At 45.7% G+C, this 22,232-nt stretch overlaps 1 protein-coding gene across 7 annotated transcripts in view; it reads left to right on the forward strand.

Annotated features, from left to right (window-relative positions):
• Positions 1–21,657, forward strand: part of LOC121302672 (nuclear receptor-interacting protein 1-like) — a 31,566-nt gene extending 9,909 nt beyond the window's left edge. Inside the window, exons 2-4 of one of the 7 annotated variants that reach the window (XM_041232722.1) lie at positions 2,191–2,250; positions 5,123–5,384; positions 15,029–21,657. In XM_041232722.1, coding sequence (XP_041088656.1) covers positions 15,431–18,898 — 3,468 coding nt within the window. In that variant the 5' untranslated portion in view covers positions 2,191–2,250; positions 5,123–5,384; positions 15,029–15,430 and the 3' untranslated portion in view covers positions 18,899–21,657. Of the gene's footprint in view, positions 1–133; positions 1,204–2,190; positions 2,352–4,140; positions 5,385–15,028 lie in introns of those variants that run through there. The other 6 variants (XM_041232724.1, XM_041232720.1, XM_041232725.1 and 3 more) reach the window with 6 other exon arrangements.
• Positions 21,658–22,232: the final 575 nt, after the last annotated feature.

Below are 22,232 nucleotides of genomic sequence, written 5' to 3' on the forward strand. Positions count from 1 at the left end.
CTCATTGTCAGTGAACCATGTAAACTTTCTTAATATGGTGTTAGTGTTCAATTCAGTTTTCCTAGTAGTTTCTCTGTTTTGATCAGAAGGGTATATGTGCTGGAAGAAATACAATTGCATGATGTTTCTATTACTTAACCCAATTTAATTGAATGTAAATATTACAGCTGTGTATAATTAATAAAAAAAATTAAAAAACTCGTCTGAAGTTCAAGGCCTGTACGAACGCTGAGTCGTGAATGTTCAGGAGATGAACGGTGAGCCGTGAATGTTCAGGAGATGAACGGTGAGCCGTGAATGTTCAGGAGATGAACGGTGAGCCGTGAATGTTCAGGAGATGAACGGTGAGCCGTGAATGTTCAGGAGATGAACGGTGAGCCGTGAATGTTCAGGAGATGAACGGTGAGCCGTGAATGTTGAACAGACGGCACAGCGCAGTGCAGTATTGGGAAGCGGAGTTGAACAGACGGCGCAGTGCGGTATTGGGAAGCGGAGTTGAACAGACGGCGCAGTGCGGTATTGGGAAGCGGAGTTGAACAGACGGCGCGGCGCGGTATTGGGAAGCGGAGTTGAACAGACGGCGCGGCGCGGTGTTGGGAAGCGGAGTTGAACAGACGGCGCGGCGCGGTGTTGGGAAGCGGAGTTGAACAGACGGCGCGGCGCGGTGTTGGGAAGCGGAGTTGAACAGACGGCGCGGCGCGGTGTTGGGAAGCGGAGTTGAACAGACGGCGCAGTGCGGTGTTGGGAAGCGGAGTTGATCTCTTCTACTCTGCACTGGCTGTCTGCTGAGGCTGAACTCAGATGTACTCTGTGACACTAGTGAAGTGAGCTCTGGTTCTTCCTTCAGATACAGACCTCGGTCGCCGTTGTAGGTACAATTCAAGCTGGTGATACTGTAGTGTGTGTGAAGACAGTGTTTAATGTGTAACCATGGGATTGTTTCTCTAGCCTGCCGGAGAAAGTCTAAGGTCGTTCCAGGCACTGCTATGCAAGACTCTGCAAACACACTGTCTCACTAGTTCATTGGGCAGTTACTGTGCTGTTCATTGTCTGCACTTTAGTTGGTTTTTATAGCCCCTGATCAATTGCACAAGGTGTTTTTTTTTGTTTTGTGTTTTTTCTAGCTGTTTAGCCGTGACTGTCCGGTTCTGACCCTCGTCTTGCTCTGCACAGTCTTGACCTCTGATGCACACGGAGCAGCTGGTATGAAACTGCTTCTCCTTATCTGAGCCTGTGACAGGTGTTCACATAATCTTTAATGTGACATAAACAGTCGCAGAAAAAGCTAATTACTGTGTGTCTGTTGAGGTTACAGCCTGTGGACTCTACACACTGTGCACATGCAGGCTGTTTAAAACATGTTGCCCCAGAGACCTGCAAATACAGTACATAGAAAGATCTTAATATACAGTACAGAGGGACGGTGCCACTTCCTTTAATCTACTATACAGTATGTGTGCAGCTTCTTCAGTAAAGCAGGAGAGGTACAGTAAGTAGACATAAAATTACAACAGGAAGCTGTGTGGTCCGGTGGGTATAGAAAAGCACTTGTAACCAGGAGGGCCCCGGTTCAAATCCTAGTTCACTCACTGTGTGACCTTGAGCAAGTCACTTAAACTCCTTGTGCTCCGTCTTTGGGGTGAGACGTTGTTGTAAGTGACTCTGCAGCTGATGCATAGCTCGCACGCCCTGGTAAGTCACCTTGGATAAAGGCGTCTGCTAAATAAACAAATAATAATAACAGTTAAAACTGTCTGCCAGTACTGCATCAACATGTTATTATTATTATTATTATTATCTTGTGTGTTGAATTCTGACCATAGAAATGCAGTGGAAGGCTGCTTGGCTGGCAGCTTGTCTCATTGTGCCTGAAGGGTTCAGGTTACATTTTTAATAAGAGCCCTTTTAAAACAGGCTAGTTTCCCTGTATCTACAGTAGTAAACACTCCTTTTGAAGGACTGCAGTACGAGAGGTTAGCAATACATTGCAGAGGTGTTTTGACAGCAGTCTGATTTTGAGTTTAGCAGTGAGGTTAAGGAGACGCTGCCCTGGTAAAAGACTGCTTTATTTTTTCTTCCTGCACAGATGTGGCTCAGAGCCGTGTGGATTAGTTAAGAGGATATAAAAAGCAAGCTTTCAGAGATGTGTGATCATGTCCTTCAGACAGTTTGAAGGTCTTTGTCTTGCAGATCCAGTACAGGGGGCCTGCAGGCTTCTCGACCCTTGCTGTGCCGCTGCTGCAGCTCAAGGTCAGTCTAACCAAGCCCTGTGACGTTCAACAACAGAGCAAACACGATGCAGTGCGATTGCCTCCGCATTCAGCCAGCTCACACACTCATGAGCTCTCACGGTACTGTATGAGACTCCTGCTTCTCCAGCTGCACGCCTCCCTACATCTACTGCTCAATACTCTTTCTCTTTCCTATAATCCACAGTTTCTTTTCTCTGGTGACAAGGCTGTTTCTTTTTCCTAGGAGAGCACACGTACAGGACAAAGCTGAAAGGCTTCAGAACAGCTCTGTAGCTGACTGAGGGATTTCAGTTATTTAAAGGGCTAGACGTCAGGCTCCAACCCCCACAGGCTCTGGTTTTCTGGTCGTCGTTGTGACTGCGCTGGTTTTATTTTTATCCTGGGTTATTAGCTGAAGTTTCTGCTGCTTACTGTAGTGAGTGAGGGAATCTTTAATAAGGTGAAGCGATGTCTTTGCTTCCCAACTGATTGGTCTGCATTAGGGTTTCTTGGACCTCTGCTGTGTCTAGTTGTTTGTAGGTAACTGGAGATAAGACTTGGTTTTTATAGTGTTCTTAGTAAACCCCTGTGTTTCTAAGTTTTTGGAAGTTAGGGTGTGCTATAAAGTTAACAAGAGATGCATTTTGTTCAACATGTGTTCAAAACAAATGTTAAGATATGTTTTAAAGAAACTTATCACACCAGGGATGGAAATAAGACTCCTATTGCATAGCAGTTTTACCCTTTCCAGGTTTTACTACGAGCTTGATTAGTCAGCATGTATAGATAACAAACTCAGGTGTGTCTTGGTAAACTCCTACAGTAGTAAAACCAGGAATGGATGAGACTGCTATGCAGTGGGAGTCTTCTTTCCATGCCTGTATACAGTACACTTCTAGCCTCCTGTAGACGCGTGATTAGCATGCGATTGTGAGGACCCGCTGTACTGCAGGTCCATGAACTGATTCTGAAGTGTATCGGAATGTACAGGAGGTGATTTCATTGGGCTACAACTGTAACGAGTTGCTCAAAACACTGTCCACGTCCTGGAAAACCTTGAAGATGTGCAGTAGCAGCATCACTAGGAGAGAGCCAGGCTCCAGTAAATCCAGGCTGTACTGTAGGTTCCGCGCCTGGGTTTCTAATCCGTACTGCAGGAGCCCCGTCAGCAGAAGCTGTAATTAATGGTGGTGATTGAAGCTGCTCCCCCTCCAGCTCCACTGCTGCGTCTGCACACACACGTCAGGATGTGTGTCCAAGCAGCGTGTTGGTGTGGGATCATCCTTCTTTAAGCGTTCTGTGGGCTTCAGCACATCCAACGATCAACAAGCTGGCCCAAGATACAGTCTGCAGATGCAGCGGCATTTTAGATTCAACTTGCAACAGCTTGGGATCATTAACAATGAATGGAGGTGCCTGAGTGAGTTACAGTGCGTTCACGGCTTATAGATTTTAGTGAGATCCAGTATTATATTAAAGGGCCATGCACTCGCTGTACTGTACATAAATATTCCATACTGGTAGACAGGCAGACCGCTTCTGTAATTGTGAAAAAGTAGGATTAGTGTACAGGTGTGATTTGCTTATCAGATCAGCTCGTACTTCAAATACATAATAATAATAAATAGCTGGCTGGCTGGCACAGTGCCTAATGTGTTAGAACAGTACTTTAATGGTTTGTAGTACTGATAAATAAATGGAATTTCTCCCTTTAAAAGCTGCTCCATTGTTCAGCCACAAGCCTTGGGTAAAGATCTAGGTAAAGGCATACTGTGAAACTAGTCTCTAAACTTGAAGAAAGCTTTGTTCTGAAGAAGCCCACAGTTGGTTTAATAAGACTCAAAGAAAGGAATGCTAATCCAGCAACACTTGGGTCAGGAATTGTTGTATATATTTTTTTACTTCATAATCTCGAGGTTTTCCATTTTCTTGCATTAATGAGAGCTTAGTCTTCATAACTGCTTGCATAACCTGGAGTTGAATTGCAGTGCTGCATGGACATTGGGTACAAGAAGCAGTTGCACAGTCCTGCCTCATGATAGAAGCACTGATTGAATGAAAGACTTGGTTTGAAATGTATTATGCATGCGTGAATACATACATATGTGCTTTCTTGCTTGCATACACACACACACACACATCACGGTAACATTTCCAGCTCTGGGGTGAAATTCTTTCCAAATGTACAGCATGTCAACTCTGGTTCCTGATATGTATAGTTTTTAATTCATCTGTGGCTTGGCAGCACAGGTCACTGCTGTAAACAAACCTGGTAATGGTACCTGTCCCAGCATGGGATACTCTGCTGTACAGTAGGTACTAACTGAGCCACTAGTGTGTTGGTTCCTGCTGCCCTCCTTGCTCTGCTGTGTGCATCAGCCCAGTCAATACAAGCTCTGGCCTCTTCCAGTTAATGACAATGCCACGGCACGCATGCTGCACTTGTAGGTCTGGACAGGGCAGAAACCGTTAAGATGTTTTTGAGCACTTTTTTTAAGTTATAAAGATGCAAGTAAGACGGCAGTTTTGAGTAATTCCTGGTTTTTACCTTTGCTTCTCCTCTCAATGGTCTGGTAATTCAGCTCAGTTGTCACTGGTTTGGCTCAAAGTGCTCTGCAATGTGAGAGCGTACAGTAACAACTGAATCACCAGCTCGACTGCTGCAAACACGGAATAATAAACTGCAGACGATTGGATCTACCAAGAAACAAACAACAACAAAGAGATCAAAAAGAAGAATGCTCCCCCCCCTTTCCTTCAGTCTCTCCCAGTGCCTCGAGGGTTAAGAGGTTGCTGTAATTGGCCCCACAGCTGCTCTCCTCTGACAGGGGATAATTCTGCAGCCTGTGCTTTGTGTGACAGCTGCCTAATTGGGCATTCTCCCCTTGCAGCGAGCCAGCCTGCCTGCCTGCCCCCACCTCCTCCTCCTCCTCCCTGCTGACGGATGACGGTGGATTAGAGATGAGGACAGGGTGACCTGCTCGACCTTCTTTCTTTCCTTCCTGGGGAGTTGCAGGGGAGGAGCCTCCTGCAAGCTCGCTGCCTCAGGTCACTGCAAGAGGGGTTTGTGAGAAGGTGGAGAGTCAACCAGGTGGCGGATGACAGTGTCACATGACAGCAGCCTGATGTCAAGGGCACCGCTATTGGCATGTGGTATGCCCCTTTTTTTTTTTTTTTTTTTTTTTTTTTTAAGGTGTTCTGTTGCAGTTTCCTGCTACAAGTTGTCAGTTCAAACAGTGAAGGAGAGGATATGGGAATAGTGTGTGTGTGTTTATTGCATGTATTCAGGTGTGTGTGTTCTGTTGCTTGTGTTTCGTTGCTAGTTCGTTCAGGTGTGTGTGTTTTCTCTGCAGTCATTCTTCTGTTGTAGGTGAATCGAAAGAGGCTGTGCCCCTGCATCAGAACTCATAATGTACATAATGAAATAGCAACATAAACAAGCGCCTGTTTTATTGTATCTGCTCATGAAACAGTGCTGAGAGCTTTTACTTTGAATTCCGTGACAGTGGCTGGATGTTTTCTATTATATCTCCACTTCAGCTTTCCTCAAGATGTCCTTAACTTTGCAAAAGCAGACTGTTCATGTCCTCTTCTGTATTAACTGCTTTAGTCATCTCAGCTGTCTTGTGATTGCAAGCGAGATTTCTGAGGATCTCAGTGTCTCCTTGTTGCTGTCGGTCCTCTAGTATGTAATTTCATTCCCTCTGGGTAAAAAGCAATCAGTGGTAAAATGTGAGGAATTAGTTCACTCAAGTAGACCCCCCCCCCCCCGTTCATGTGCGAGAGAGCTGCTTGGGAGGTGTGTGTGTGTGAGAGTGAGCTGCTTGGGAGATGTGTGTGTGTGTGAGTGAGCTGCTTGGGAGGTGCGTGTGTGTGTGTGTGTGAGCTGCTTGGGAGGTGTGTGTGTGAGTGAGCTGCTTGGGAGGTGTGTGTGTGTGTGTGCGTGTGTGTGTGAGTGAGCTGCTTGGGAGGTGTGTGTGTGTGTGAGCTGCTTGGGAGGTGTGTGAGAGTGAGCTGCTTGGGAGGTGTGTGTGAGTGTGAGCTGCTTGGGAGGTGTGTGAGAGTGAGCTGCTTGGGAGGTGTGTGTGTGTGAGCTGCTTGGGAGGTGTGTGTGTGTGAGCTGCTTGGGAGGTGCGTGTGTGTGTGTGAGCTGCAGGGGGGGTTGGGAGGTGTGTGTGTGTGTGTGTGTGCTGCTTGGGAGGTGTGTGTGTGTGTGAGCTGCTTACACCGTGCGTGTGTGTGTGAGCTGCTTGGGAGGTGCGTGTGTGTGTGTGTGTGTGAGCTGCTTGGGAGGTGTGTGTGTGTGCTGTGTGGGAGTGTGCGTGTGTGTGTGTGTGTGGGAGGTGCTGTGTGTGAGGCATGGGAGGGAGGTGCGTGTGTGTGCTGTGTGTGTGTGTGTGTGTGTGTGAGTGTGGAGGTGCGTGTGTGTGTGTGAGTGTGAGTGTTAGTGAGCTCATTGGGAGTTATGTTGCAGGCTGGGTTACTGTAGGTTTAATTCTGACCTTGTTGTTCATGTACTTAGCTACTTTTCAGTGCCTGAGTCAGACTGTGCAAGCACTTTAATCCCACGCTCTTGTACACGTACACTTGATTAGTGGCAGTGGTTATCTCAGCAGACGATAGTCCGCCCTCCCTTTGCATTGGTCAGGCCCGGGGCAGAGGGTAGAGTCGGGAGAGAGACAGAAACGCAGAGAGAGGCAGAGAAAGAGAAGGGTTCACATTAGTATTCTTGTGGAGCAATGCTGCCTGCAGAGCAAATTGATTAGTACAGTGTACCTGTACTTGGCATCACTGCTTTGGTAGAAAGGTGGGGCTAATATAGATATTGTTTGTTTGTTTGAATTACATTCTACAAGAAGAGCGAGTCAGGACTTCTTAACCTTCTGTGACATCTTTAGAAAAACTGCTTCCTGTTTGATACAACATGATTTAGGTACAGTATGATGTTAGAATTTGGAATAAAACATTATTTAATGAAAACTGCATGCTGTCAGGACAGAAACCCCTTTTTAATTTTTAGTCAGAGGTGGCATGGAATTTATTTTTGTGATTTAATTATTGAAGGGGGTGGGGGTTATTTATTGAGTGGTTTATTGCTTCTATATATTTATGTAAACATTCATTTTTAGGTCTAAACAGAGGCAGTGTGATGTGCTCGCGTGTTGGATTGCTTGAGCTGTGAAGCGGGTCTTTGATGTATTGATTGATTTAGTTATTGATTGATTTGTAAAGTTAGTGTTGGTACAATGAGAACTTTGGCCCTATACATCATATTGTAAGTCACATGAAAGTCCATCCATAGTTCAAGCAGAGGTGGCTGCATCAGTGAGGCCTGTATCTGTTATGAGGAAGAGTGTGACGTTCAATATTCTGTTCAGAACTTTTCTAGATTGTCGTTGGCTTCTTTTGATAACAGCGCAATCTTTCATGAATACTGAAACATTTCAGTTTTGTGAATGGGGTTCCACTTTTTAATATTGAGCGTGAGATTTATGTCAAATTATACTATTGTCCACACTATGGACACTTCTCACAGTAGTTTAGAAACCTACTACTGTGTTACTGTAGTTATTTCCATAGCTGCCATGTCTTTAATGTATTTACCTACATTAGTATTTATTGTTTGTAAGAGTTCCTACTAAATGCTACCACAATAGTGTAGAACTTTTAAATAAATACACAGCATGACTAATTGTGTTTAGCTTAGTCTTTAAACCACTGTCTGTCAGAACTGCTGTCCCGGGCGATGCTGCGACTGGGGCAGGATCTCTCGGAACTGCTGTCCCGGGCGATGCCGCGACTGGGGCAGGATCTCTCGGAACTGCTGTCCCGGGCGATGCTGCGACTGGGGCAGGATCTCTCGGAACTGCTGTCCCGGGCGATGCCGCGACTGGGGCAGGATCTCTCGGAACTGCTGTCCCGGGCGATGCTGCGACTGGGGCAGGATCTCTCGGAACTGCTGTCCCGGGCGATGCTGCGACTGGGGCAGGATCTCTCGGAACTGCTGTCCCGGGCGATGCTGCGACTGGGGCAGGATCCTGAGAAGCTGTGAAGTTCAACTAGGTTACACCGGGCTTAATACGGACATTAAGCAAAACCCAGAAAAGTGATTCCCATAGCATATAAACAAAAGAAGAGTAAAGGAGGTCAGGAGGCCACAGCAGGGTACAGCAGGGCAATGATGAACAAAACAAATAGCCAGGAGGGTACAGCAGGGCAATGATGCACAAAACAAATAGCCGGGAGGGTACAGCAGGGCAATGATGCACAAAACAAATAGCCAGGAGGGTACAGCAGGGCAATGATGCACAAAACAAATAGCCAGGAGGGTACAGCAGGGCAATGATGCACAAAACAAATAGCCAGGGTACAGCAGGGCAATGACACAAAACAAATAGCCGGGAGGGTACAGCAGGGCAATGATGCACAAAACAAATAGCCAGGAGGGTACAGCAGGGCAATGATGCACAAAACAAATAGCCAGGAGGGTACAGCAGGGCAATGATGCACAAAACAAATAGCCGGGAGGGTACAGCAGGGCAATGATGCACAAAACAAATCCAGTGCTTGAGTGCCTGCAGGTTGACGCTGGTGAGGACATCATTAATAGGCATCGGGCAGCTCGCTCTGTCCCTCCTGCATATCTAAACAAGTAAATTTCCCTCTCTGGACATGTTGACTGGCATCATTCAAGGCCAAGTCAGTCATGTCTGAGAATTTGAACCCATGACCTTCCAATCAGATTCAGTGTTCTACGTACTTCCATCAGCCCTTTCTTGAAAGTTTGATTTTTGTATTTATTATTATTATTATTTATTATTATTATTATTATTAATTTATTTTTAATTAAAACTGTAAGAAGCAAAGTCAGCTACGGTAGGCACACATTTCACCTGGTGCCGCCTTCCGCTTACTGTTGTGGGACTTTACAACACAGCTTTGTCAACTGAAGAGGGCACTGGCTGAAACATTTGGCTACCTGACTTCATTTGGTTTTTGTTGGTTTTTTAGCACCACGAATAATGCTGTGCTATATTTAAACAGCAGGACACTGTGGCTTGGTGTATGAGCCCCATGCTCTAGTGTACTTAAACACCAGGACACAGACAGTGCTGGACACAGTGTAGTGGCAGCAGCAGTTTGATGACCATGTGCTGTGAACAACATCCATGGCTCTCTCATCCACACGTGCAACAGCTACAGTACATGTCTGATCATAATTATTGGGATCACTCACAGCTGTAAGTCAATACCCAAAGGTTTGTGGTCCAATACTACCATGCAGGCTACTAAAGTAGTTGCTTCATTGGGTTTTTAATTTTTTAATTGTGTGCAAGTAGCAATATAACATGCTTCCTTATTAAGCTTATGGGTTTGTGTATTCGCAGTATGCCTGTTGAACATGTCGGCTTCAGTGCAAAACCCTGAGTGCTCTCCTGTTCTGTAGAAAGGGTTCTGTTTAACACTGATGGGCTTCAGTGAATGTAGAGAACACAACATCCACCAAGGGGCTCTGCGCTCTTAAACCATAAGAACAGAATCACAAGATTTTGTGCAGTATATAATGCATGGGTTTAAAACTGCATAAGAACAGCAGAAGCTTGCTGGTACTCGTGAAATGAGCTGTACTGCTCTGGTTACCAAAGTATAATAACACATGGAATGTTGTTTTTTTTTAAAGCATACTTCATTGCGCTCACACTAGAGCTCTGAGCCACGGTACAGTTGTATATTTTTTAACCATTTCTGAAAACAGCAGATTTCCAGACCACATCCTGTAGCTGTGCCAGATCACTGTTTATATATGTCCCTGAGTGTGAGGCTGTGTGTTATCTTCCAGCTTGCAGTGTGTGTGTGTGTGTGTGTGTGTGTGTGTGTGTGTTCAGTTGCAACGGCTTCTAGCCATGCACGATGGTGTGTCGCATACACTATTTATAAAAATGTAGAACATAGTTTTCAACATTCTGTTCCATCAACCTGCAAGCAGATCGTTAGCATGCAGTGCCATGAGCGGCGCATTGTAGATTTGAGTACATGAGGTCTTCTTTCTGATCAAGCTGAGCTGTGGAAGAGTGTAGTAAACAGGTACCCAGGATGTGCGTTGTCTCTGTGCAGGAATGAAGAGGATTGAAGGTTAGTGTCATTTTCAAAGTGCCTTCTGCAGTCGTTGCCTCTGCTTGATTCCCCGCACTCTGGTTTGTCTTGTAATTTAACATGGGCTTGCATTGGGACACATGCTCATCTCGAGTGCTGTCCCGTGTTAGGAGGGATGCAGGCATCCAGGCCAGGTTTCTCTCTTCATTTTAAAACTCAGACTCTCTGAATAGATGCCAGCTGTTACATCAGTCCAAAGTCTTGGCTGTCCATGACCTTGAATTCAACTGTACATCGTGGAATTTGTACGTCACGCATTTTAAACAGCTTAAATGGATTACAATTCATGAACAATGGGAGCCATTTATTCTCCAGTATTTTGGTGACAACTAGTCTTGCACTACTCATTTGAGCGCTGGTAGATGGGCTCTGGATATCGCAGCTGTGCAATGTTATCTAGGTATGTATTCACAGAGATCCATAACTCTACCATCACCAGGTCTTCAAGCTACTGCTGTTAATAATGTCACAACCTTCCTATACGGGATGTCTCCAAGTGACCAGAGCACATCTTTTCATCGGATGATAGAGCTTTTGTGTCTGCACTGCTTTCCTTGCCAGTGGCTAGTAAAATCATTTAAAATGCTGTAGGATGTTATTGCTTGACATTGTCAAAGAGAATAGATAATTACAGGGATGCACTGCCCTTCCCCTACTGAGGGGTTGTCTCTGTGCCCTTCAAACACTTCACACTGGGTTAAGAGCGATGCAGAAGGTGACTTATTTCACCATTTCTGAAACCTCCGACCCAGTAGTTAAGATGTGTGTGTTTATTTTTCATCCTGAGCTTTTCTTTAACTGTCACTTTCGCATTGGTGGTGTCATTGCATTGATCGACTTCAAAGGAAACATTTCAAAGCAAACTATTGGTTTCAAAACCTCAGTGAGTCAAGTCAAGTAGACAAAGGATTAGTGAACACACTACTGAAAAGAGGAAATACTATGGTATCAGAATAGTTTTGCAGTACTTTTAGAATTCTGATTGAGCACTTTGAATTTATATATATATATATATATATTTAAAAATATATATATTTATTAATTTTTATTGTTTTTTTTTTTTTAAACATTCGAAATCGCATGGTTTGTCGCAACATTTGCTTTGTGTATTGAACAACTCAAGTGAGTTATTTACCTAAGAGACAGACTGCTGTCAGTCAAAAGCAGTCAGACAGTTGTGGTTTTATTCGTTCACACCCCTTTAAAGATGCCAGATTGTGTGTCTGTGTGTGTGTGTGTGTGTGTGTGTGTGTGTGTGTGTGGATGCAGTATAGCAGTAGAGTAAGCATAGGGTTCCTGTACGGGATGTAAATAGTTGAAAGCTTAAACATTTTACAAATGCTAAACATTTAGAAGTTAAAACTGTTGTCAAAGACGCTGTCATGTTTCAGAGGGATTATTTCATATTTAGCCTTTCTCATAGAAGCATAAATGTTGCACACATATAGAGAGGTGTGGTCTGTATTAAAGACAAGGTGCTCATATCATCATAAGGGAACAGCCCTCTAGTGGAGGCTTTATCGATGAGTTACAAAGAAATGTGCATTGCGTTATAAAGATTAAACCTGTTTTAGGCTAAACTTTAAATGTTTAGTTAAATAACCAGAGTCCTAAACTGCACTGCACTGCCCCACATTGACATAACACTAACCCTAACCTCCCTCGTCCCCTGCACTGCCCCACATTGACATAACACTAACCCTAACCCCCTCTTCCCCTGCACTGCCCCACATTGACATAACACTAACCCTAACCTCCCTCGTCCCCTGCACTGCCCCACATTGACATAACACTAACCCTAACCCCCTCGTCCCCTGCACTGCCCCACATTGACATAACACTAACCCTAACCTCCCTCGTCCCCTGCACTGCCCCACATTGACATAACACTAACCCTAACCTCCCTCGTCCCCTGCACTGCCCCACATTGACATAACACTAACCCTAACCTCCCTCGTCCCCTGCACTGCCCCACATTGACATAACACTAACCCTAACCTCCCTCGTCCCCTGCACTGCCCCACATTGACATAACACTAACCCTAACCCCCCTCGTCCCCTGCACTGCCCCACATTGACATAACACTAACCCTAACCTCCCTCGTCCCCTGCACTGCCCCACATTGACATAACACTAACCCTAACCTCCCTCGTCCCCTGCACTGCCCCACATTGACATAACACTAACCCTAACCCCCCTCGTCCCCTGCACTGCCCCACATTGACATAACACTAACCCTAACCCCCCTCGTCCCCTGCACTGCCCCACATTGACATAACACTAACCCTAACCTCCCTCTTCCCCTGCACTGCCCCACATTGACATAACACTAACCCTAACCTCCCTCGTCCCCTGCACTGCCCCACATTGACATAACACTAACCCTAACCTCCCTCGTCCCCTGCACTGCCCCACATTGACATAACACTAACCCTAACCTCCCTCGTCCCCTGCACTGCCCCACATTGACATAACACTAACCCTAACCTCCCTCGTCCCCTGCACTGCCCCACATTGACATAACACTAACCCTAACCTCCCTCGTCCCCTGCACTGCCCCACATTGACATAACACTAACCCTAACCTCCCTCGTCCCCTGCACTGCCCCACATTGACATAACACTAACCCTAACCCCCCTCGTCCCCTGCACTGCCCCACATTGACATAACACTAACCCTAACCCCCCTCGTCCCCTGCACTGCCCCACATTGACATAACACTAACCCTAACCTCCCTCGTCCCCTGCACTGCCCCACATTGACATAACACTAACCCTAACCCCCCTCGTCCCCTGCACTGCCCCACATTGACATAACACTAACCCTAACCCCCCTCGTCACCTGCACTGCCCCACATTGACATAACACTAACCCTAACCTCCCTCGTCCCCTGCACTGCCCCACATTGACATAACACTAACCCTAACCTCCCTCGTCCCCTGCACTGCCCCACATTGACATAACACTAACCCTAACCTCCCTCGTCCCCTGCACTGCCCCACATTGACATAACACTAACCCTAACCTCCCTCGTCCCCTGCACTGCCCCACATTGACATAACACTAACCCTAACCTCCCTCGTCCCCTGCACTGCCCCACATTGACTGCACCCTGCCTGGGAGATGCAGTCCTGTACATCCTTCTCTAAGTTGGGAGGGGTTTAGCTCGTACTCCTTTGCTGAACAGCTGCCATCAGAGGTTCCAGTTAGTGTGTGAGCTTCGTGATGTGGACATGTGCCTAGAAAGAGGACGGAGACGGACACAAATCAGATTGTAACGACTTGCCATGATGACTGATCTGGGTCAGAAACAAAGCACTGACCTAGAGGTAAAAAGACGCGGGCTCATCCTGCAGTGCACCCCATGGTATCTGGTAACAGATGCCCAGCTGTTGATATCGTAGGGTGGACCCCAGTTTAATGTCCGGTTTGTACGATGCCATCGGTAGAGAAAACTACGAGGGTCTGGCTAACAGAGTAAAAGGCTTTACTGTATAAATGCTGTAGTTTTAGAATATTCTACCACTCCTTTGATTTTATTATATGGGTCATCCTCTGCTCTAGGGGTTTCAGAAGAGTAAACAAGACTGTGCACAATTACATGCAAACAGATGCTTATTAGGAAAACAACCTTTAATTAATAACCACAATGTCCAGAGTTCTTTTGCTTTTAAGCTTGTTTAAAAGTGTTAAGTATTGTATGTTGGTTATAACATTTCAGTTTCAAGTTTTCCGTATATTTTTATTAGTCAAAGAAATGTCCTGTGTTAATTTTGCCAGTACAGTTTTAAAAGTTGTGTCAGAAACGGTAAACCTGATCTCCAGCATCAGGGACAGACCCAGGTTTAGAAACGTGAGTTGGCGTTACAGCAAACCAGGAGTCCGATCATATATCTTTATTTAATAATACTCCTGCTGTAAATCTTTTTGTATTGCCTTTGAACTCATAAAGAACGCGTTTATCTCAAAGGTCACAGACCTGTGTGCATGCTTGTTTTAATACGTGACACAGTGAGGCTGTCGTGTAGTTCAGTGAGACACACATCCCATGCATGTATATAAACTCTCACTGATGTCCTTTGCATGTGACCACTGGAACTGGAGAATTCTCCCAGTGCGTGTGAGCATGTTTAATGTGGCAATCGTGTAACACACGCACGCAGCCGCGCGCACACACAATAATTGAGTTGAAGTGCCAGTTCTGTAACTGCTGTGCTCACTGAAGCCATTGGCATTCATTGTGTGCATTTAAAGTTATGTTGGATTGCATTAGTGATAACAGAGAGATTGGTATCCCTAACTAATATATATTGCATGTGGTTTGAAACAGCTCTGTTGTCCTGAAGTACAGCGAACACTCCTGCTGCCCTGCCTTGTGCATTGCTGTAGGCCGGCTGCACTTTAATGTCCAATGACATCATCTCAACCAGTCCACGAGAGCGCAGATTGTTTACCGCTCCACGAGAGCGCAGATTATTTTCATATAAATAAAGGCCTAAAGCTTTTAAATACTTTTTTTGTGTGTGTGTTCTTAACCCTTTCAGTCCTGGCAGGACCTTTCTTAATGCTGTACAGCATAGTGTTGATATATTTATAATAGTACTGTCTGTTGGTTTTCATTGCATGTTCTTTTTCTTTCAGGTGAATGTCCACTTCAGCAAAAGAAGGAAAAGGAAAAAAAAACGGATCTGTGGGCTTGTGGAAGCACGCAGACCCTCTGAGCAGATCCCATCTCCGTGGATTCGGTTTGGAGGGATCCTTCTGCCACTCGCTGGAGCTGGAACACGTTAATCACACAGCATCATGTGCTAAGGATTATCAGTGTACCCGGCTGCAATTCACTCCTGCAGAAAAATAATATATATATATATATAAAAAAAAAATAATAAAAATGACAACTGGATAGTCCACCACAGTTGTGTGCAGTGGATTGTTCTAAGCTAGCAAATACATTCTTGTATTTTTGTGACTTTAACAACCAGTTTTTTGTGTTGTTATTTAAATCGAGGTGAGGTGTCATATTGGAGAATCCTGCTATTGAACATGACTCATGGGGAAGAGCCTGGCTCTGAGATGCACCAGGATTCCGTTGTTTTAACTTACCTTGAAGGTTTACTAATGCATCAGGTAGAGGGGGGGTTAGGTGCCGCAGCTACGAGACGGTCAGATGTTGGGCACAGCGTCCAGGACCAGAACAACAAGCCCGCCTCAAGCTATCTTCTGCCGAGCCATGGCTCCTGTCCGGAGGAAAGGCGCACGGGTCCCGGAAGCGGCACGCAACACCTCAAGAAAGCCAGGCTGCTGCAGTCCACTGAAGCCTGGAGTGCGCCCGAGAGGCACAGGCTGCCCGACCCCGCTGTAGATCTGAACGGACAAAGCAGGGAACTGTTAACGGGAGCTCTGGGCGACTCTCCTAAATGCAAACAGGAAAGCACGTTGCTCGCCTCCCTGCTCCAGTCGTTCAGCTCAAGGCTGCAGAGCGTGGCGCTGTCCCAACAGATCATGCAGAGCCTGCAGCATCAAGGGTATCCCCGGAGTGACGAGAGCGCCCCGGATGAAGAGGAGGCCCTCGGCTGCTACGGAATTGCATCCAGCCGCTTGAAGGGCTTGATGAAGAGGAAGAACAAAGTTCCGAGCCGGAGCAGCGTGCCTTACCGGCGGAGAAACAGTCAGGAGAGGGCTTCCGAATCCCCTCAAGCCGCGCCGCCAGCTTCTGAGCCTCTGTCCTGTGCAGCGAGGCTGAAGGCAGTGGCCAGCCTGGTCGAGCACAGGTCCAGCCCTGCCGCTTCCCCGAAACCCAGCGTCGCCTGCAGCCAGCTGGCATTGCTGCTGTCCAGCGAAGCCCACCTGCAGCAGTATTCCCGGGAGCAGGCCCTAAAATCCAAACTAGCCGTGCGGTCAGCCAGCGAGAGGCTTGCTGCCATTGCCAGTCAGAAGCAGCAGGACAACACGCAGACACAGCTGCCCAATTCAAGCCCTTTGAATGGTCAATGCGGTTCACTCCTCAAAAGCGCCGACTCGAGCAAACACAATCCTACACCCAGTCCAGGACACAGCAGCTCCTCGAGGAACCCCAGTTCTTTGAGAGACAGAGGCTCCTTTGTGAAGCCCAGCCCCAGAGCATCGCCATACTGCAGCAGCTTGCTTTTGCAGCTTTTGAATAACCACAACACGCAGAAGCAAGTTAATGGCCACCGTGTGATGGAGGGGAGTTATCACGCCTTTCCAAACCACAGTTCACCGGCGCTGCGATCCGCCCGCGAATATTCGAATCAGGACAACAGTCTGACCGAAGACAGCAGTGATGCGGAAAGCTTTCATTCACGCTGCTCCCCGATAGACCTTTCCTTGAGAGCCAGGGCAAGCCGTCCAAGCTTCGGTTCAGCAGGTTCCTTGGAGACGTTGACAGAGTCCCTGATAAGTAACTGGAACCCAGAGACCCCTCGGCTTCATACCCCGGAAACCAGACCTCGAGAAAATGCTTCAGTTACAAAACCTTATCAGAAAGTGACTCTTCTGCAGTTGCTCCTGGATCATAAAAACAATGAAAAGACGGACATGAGTTCAGATAAGCGAGAGCTGCAGAAAGGTTTCAGCCCTGAGCATCGCAGCGCACCAGCTGAGAGCGTGATTCCGGTCAGAAAGTGCGAGGAGTCGATGAAAAGAAGCTCCCCAGATGCGCTGAATTTTGGGAAAGTCGAAACCTTACCTAAATTCCATCATTCTCAAGAAGCTGCTGTTGTTGCTTCATCTCCGTCTGCATCTCTGTACAGCTTGAGACCACCTTCCAGGATGCAGGGTATCCCAGCACCAACTCCTCTGTTGGATCTGAGGAAGAGCAGTAATGATAATACTAGCGCCGGTGGAGCGGGAGCATCCCCTCATGAGGCCGCACAGGAAGCATCGTTTAGCGCTAGCAAGTTGTTGCAAAACTTAGCTCAGTGTGGATTACAAAACTCAGCCCAGTCTCTTTTTCCATCACAACCTTCAGTGCTTGCCAATAAAAGGCAGACATTCGAAATGAAAGCGGACAAGCCCGTGGCTTTGCTGGAAAGGCTCAGCGCCCCTGTTACACGGAATACAAGCCCTGTTTTAGAAGAAGCCAGCATGAATATGAGAAAGCCAGCTTCTCTGGCAGAATCTTGCGTAGCCTCTCGTTCAGAAATAGAGAACCTGCTGGAAAGACGCTCCGTCCTGCAGCTTCTCATGGGAACGGGCGACAGCAAAGAAAAGACTCTGTTTAAACGTAAAAGATCCGCAAGCAAGGTGGGCTTACCAGAGAGGCAGCCCAGCCAATCTTACAGCAGCGGAGACTTAATAGAACCCGTGCTGCAGGTGAAAATAAAGACTGAACCCAAAGAGGAGACCAGCACGTCCGAGTATGAATGTGAAGCAGATACAAGCCAGTCTGAAGAAAGAAGTGAAAAACAACACAGCCCTGTCCCTCTCCCGGTCTCTGCTCCACCCAGAGACATGAAGCAGGAACCTGGCACTATAGCTCAGGAACCCATCCCTAGGGATGGCCTATTGAGCCAGCTGTTGAAACAGCCGCCCAGTGCTTACCATGCAAATAAACACACTGGTGGGAATATGAACAATCTGAAAGAAACGCAAACGCTGAATCAAGGAACAGTCGTCCCCAAAAAGAGAAAGCTCTGCCTCTCTTCTGAAGAGCACTTTCTCAGCCCAGTCCGGATGGAGGTTTCCAATGAGCAGCACACCTCTTCGATGGAGCCCCTCTGCAAGCCCTCGGAGAAGCGGCTCTCCCGCGATACTGGGACCCAGGTGGAGGTTGAGGCTGTCGGTCACGTTGGATGTTCAGCCAGCGAGTCTCCTGGGTGTGCTAAAGACGGTAAAGACTTCAACGTGCTGAAGCAGTTGCTCCTTTCCGATAACTGCCTGAAAGATTTGTCCCAGCCGAGAGGTACAGCCAGCTCGTCGGTTCTGCAGAATGACTGCAAGCCCAATGGAAGATTGAAATACAGTCCTGAAACCAGCAGCTTTCAGCGTAATCTCAGTCTGCCAGCATCGGGCCCTCTAGACCTCAAGATCTCCCAGTCTGCACCCGTCGGAAGCAGCCCGAGGAGCGGCTCTCCTTGGGGGGGCCATGTGGCAAGACAAGAATCGCCACAACTGAACCTCGTCCCTGTCAACAGTGAGGCAGAGGGCCCTATTAGATGGGTAATCCGGGGGGATGATAAGTGCGATGTGAACAAAGATTACCCCAGACTGACCAAGTCCAACCCCATACTTTACTACATGCTCCAGAAAGGCAACTCCAGCCTCAGCAAAGAGGGAAAGCAGAGGAGAGCTCAGGTAGTCTGTCCGTCTGAGCCGGTACAGTATGGACTGCATGTTCAAATTAAACAGGAGCCCACATCTGAAGAGGAATCTTACAACCACGGACTGAACCTGAAACGCTACGCGCAGTCCAGGCTGCATAAAAATCACAACGGAGGACTGAGTGATATATTGGAAAAAGTGCCGGCAGTCAAGACAGAGTCTGACTAATGTTAGACACAAGTAACCAGACAAACTCAGAGAGCAAATGACATGTCAAGAGGAGCACTGTTGATTTCCAATCTGTTGGATGTGTATATATTTTGTATTCTTGTACATGTGATACTGGTATGCCTTGATGTTTTGAATTTGCAGAGTAAGAAAAGCAGTCTGAAGGGAGGTGCTTGGAACCTACATCCATGTTGGTAAAGCATGTAGTGCGTATCCTGTATCCCAGTCCTGTGCATCACTGTCCTGCCTAATGCTTTATGAATATGAATACAACTGACCTACCCAGTTTTTTGTACTAATTGGTGAAGCGTAATGTCATTGCTTAGTCAATTTTTTCTTCTTTATTTATATCTGAAGTGAAACCACCTGTAAATGAGATGTAACGATGGTAGCAGTTGTAGTAATACATCTTCCACCCCATATACAAGCTCACCCTAGTAAAAGTATAGCAAAGTGAAAGCATGGTCAAGCTTAAGCATTGTAAACAGTAGCGAGGTATGGTAAAGCATATTCATACACATTTCAAACCAGGGTAACCAATGGTTAAAGCATGGGAAAACTGCAAAAATACCTTGTTAAACTTTTCTAAGGGACACTGGATTTCAGCAGCATTCAAATCCAGGTCTGTGCTGTAATCCAGTGCCTCCAGTAGTTCCAGGTTCTTTCTGGGAAGGTTGCTGGCTTTGTGAGCTTGTTTCCTGGGCAGTTGTTGATTGCACATTGCTGCCGCTGTTCAGATCTGTTGTTTTCTTACTCCCAGTTTAAACGTATGTTTTTAGTGAAGCATCTTTAATGATTTGGTAATGACGGCAGACCTCGGGTCTATGTGCATGATAAACCTGTTTGGAAGGTCTGTGTTTCAGTACACCTTTGGTTCAGCTACTCATCTTCCCTGCCAGAACTCCCTGTGTTTGAGGTTTCTAATTCTGTTAATTCTCCTGAAAAACCAGCATGATACCTGGATGCATATTTAAAGACAATATTCCCCTCTGAAAGGGTGGGGTCCTTACCAGTGGTTCTGCTTGTTGCCTCTTGTGATATCACTGTAGTGTCAGTGCTAATCCCTAGACTATTAGTGAACTTGAGAGGGAACATGCCGTTCACTCGGAGCAGAAACATGCCTGTTCTCCTAGGGTGATCAAAGATTGGGTTAGTTTTGAGACTGGCTAGGTGTTTCTGAGTTTAAAAGCATGTCTAGACTGTGAAGAGGGTTTGGTTTTTTAATTTAACATTGTATAAAAAAATTATTATTATTATTATTTTAAAGTTTTGGTTGAGTGTGTGTGTGTGTTTTTTCTTTGAAAGAAATCGCATGTGGAACGGTGTTGTGTAATTCAGACCCTCCAGAATGTAAACCCCTCATGCTAAAATGGAACTGTCGCTCTCTACAAAGAAGAATTTCAGATAAATGAAGGTCAGCTTGTTTTTTTTTTTTGGATGTTTGCTTCTTAGCTAAAGACTGCATGAGCAATGTCAAGGTGACCTAGACTTTTTTTTAAAACAACCCTCTGTTACCTAAAGTGAAAATCTGACTAGAAAAAGAGTCTTTCATTAAAATAAATGAAATGGCACATTCTGTATGCAAACCCCCCAACATTGCAAGTAAAGGTGCTGAAACACATTTAGAATTGCTTTGACTGATGAAATGTATCTTGCTTATTTTTGTATTTATTTTTATGGACTAGCTTAAAGCTAGGACTGCACCACAGCTGATTTGCATTGGGTGAAGGTAACGCAGTTGCCCTCTATATGATTGCAGGCAAATGAAATGAACAGTTTCACCAGCAGCACGTTGCCAGGTGTTGCTTTACCCTGTTGAAAAGCCATTCAGATACCATGTGGCTACCCCTCCGTGTTGTACCGCATGTGTCGTTGCTGTGATTGAGGGTGTAATGGCTAATAAAGCCCGTCGCTGGTGTCCTGTGAAGTCCTGTAACGCCCGGGTGTACAGAGAGGAGCAGTGAAGTGTTCAGATCTCTTTTAACCCATTCAGCACCGAGGAGCTTCGGGGAGAGCTAGCTGGGATATTGTCGGTGTCTTCATGCTCACAACCATGAGACAAGATCCACAATGGCCATGCATCACACAACACTGCCCACTGTGCATCCCGACTGCTTGCTGCAGTAATGAACTGTGTGGATACAAAGAGCACTGCTCCGTGAGGAGGATTCGGTTCTGGGGGTGGTCCCTCGAAGTCGGTTTGCCAGCACTTGCAGTTGGTGACACCGGATTGGTTTTGGTAAATGCTGTATTGGTATTATTCGGCTATTTTTATTTATTTATTTAATCAAAAAGGCAACCACTGGAGGGTCTGATTTGGTACTGTTTATCACACACAGCTTCAAGTCTTAAGTGTGAAATATTTTAGCTTGTTTTTAGTGTCGAGTATCGAGTGATTTTTTTTTATTAAGAAACTGTATTTGTGTAAATAGTACTTTCATTATGAAAGATAGCTATTTTGTATTGTTCAAAGAAAAAAAATTACTAGTTTTAAACCTCCTTCTGTAATGTAAATTCTGTGTAAAATTGTACATAACGAGCCTGGGGTGAACCTGTTTCTTTTGCATGTGTCTATATATGTGGTAAGCTTATGATAATCTTTATGTCTGATGCTCGTGCAGCCTGTTGCATGGAAAAGCATGGGGGGGACCGGGACCCTGAGCATTAAAGCTGGATGCTGGGGCTGTGTGGAAAGTCTTAATTGGTCTCTAATCATGACTCCTGATGTGATCAGCAACAAAAAAGTGTGTGTGTGTGTGTGTGTGTGTGTGTATATTATATATATATATATATATATATATATATATATATATATATATATATATATATATATATATATATATATATATATATATATATATATATGTATGTGTGTGTGTAAACAAATATTTAAACTTATTGAATAATGTGCATTACGTTATTTTGTCGTCTTTCTGATTTTTAATTACTACCAACATCAGCCAGGGGTAGTGATGTACTGTATGTATGTATGTATAGCTGTACATAGAGCAGAGCAAAGAGCTGTAAAATATCAGCATTATGATTACAATTGCAGATCACTATCAGGAGGTTATATCGCCACTCCAGGTCACATGCTGCAGCATTACTTTGTTTTTTTTGTTTTTTAATGATTCATTTTCTTTTTTTAGTTTTTGGTGTTTACTTGCACAGACTTTAAATAAAGAATTAAAATACACTATTTGCATAACTTTTTTTTTGTTTGTTTTTGGCGTGGTTTCATTTCTTTTCCTTGCAGGTGTGAGGCAGTTCTGCTTCTCCTGCTCTAGTTCTTGTGTTCAGGGGTGATGGCACAGATCACACTGATCTGTATAAT

The sequence above is a fragment of the Polyodon spathula genome, chromosome 30 (genome assembly GCF_017654505.1).
Source record: "Polyodon spathula isolate WHYD16114869_AA chromosome 30, ASM1765450v1, whole genome shotgun sequence".
Classification (NCBI taxonomy): domain Eukaryota; kingdom Metazoa; phylum Chordata; class Actinopteri; order Acipenseriformes; family Polyodontidae; genus Polyodon; species Polyodon spathula.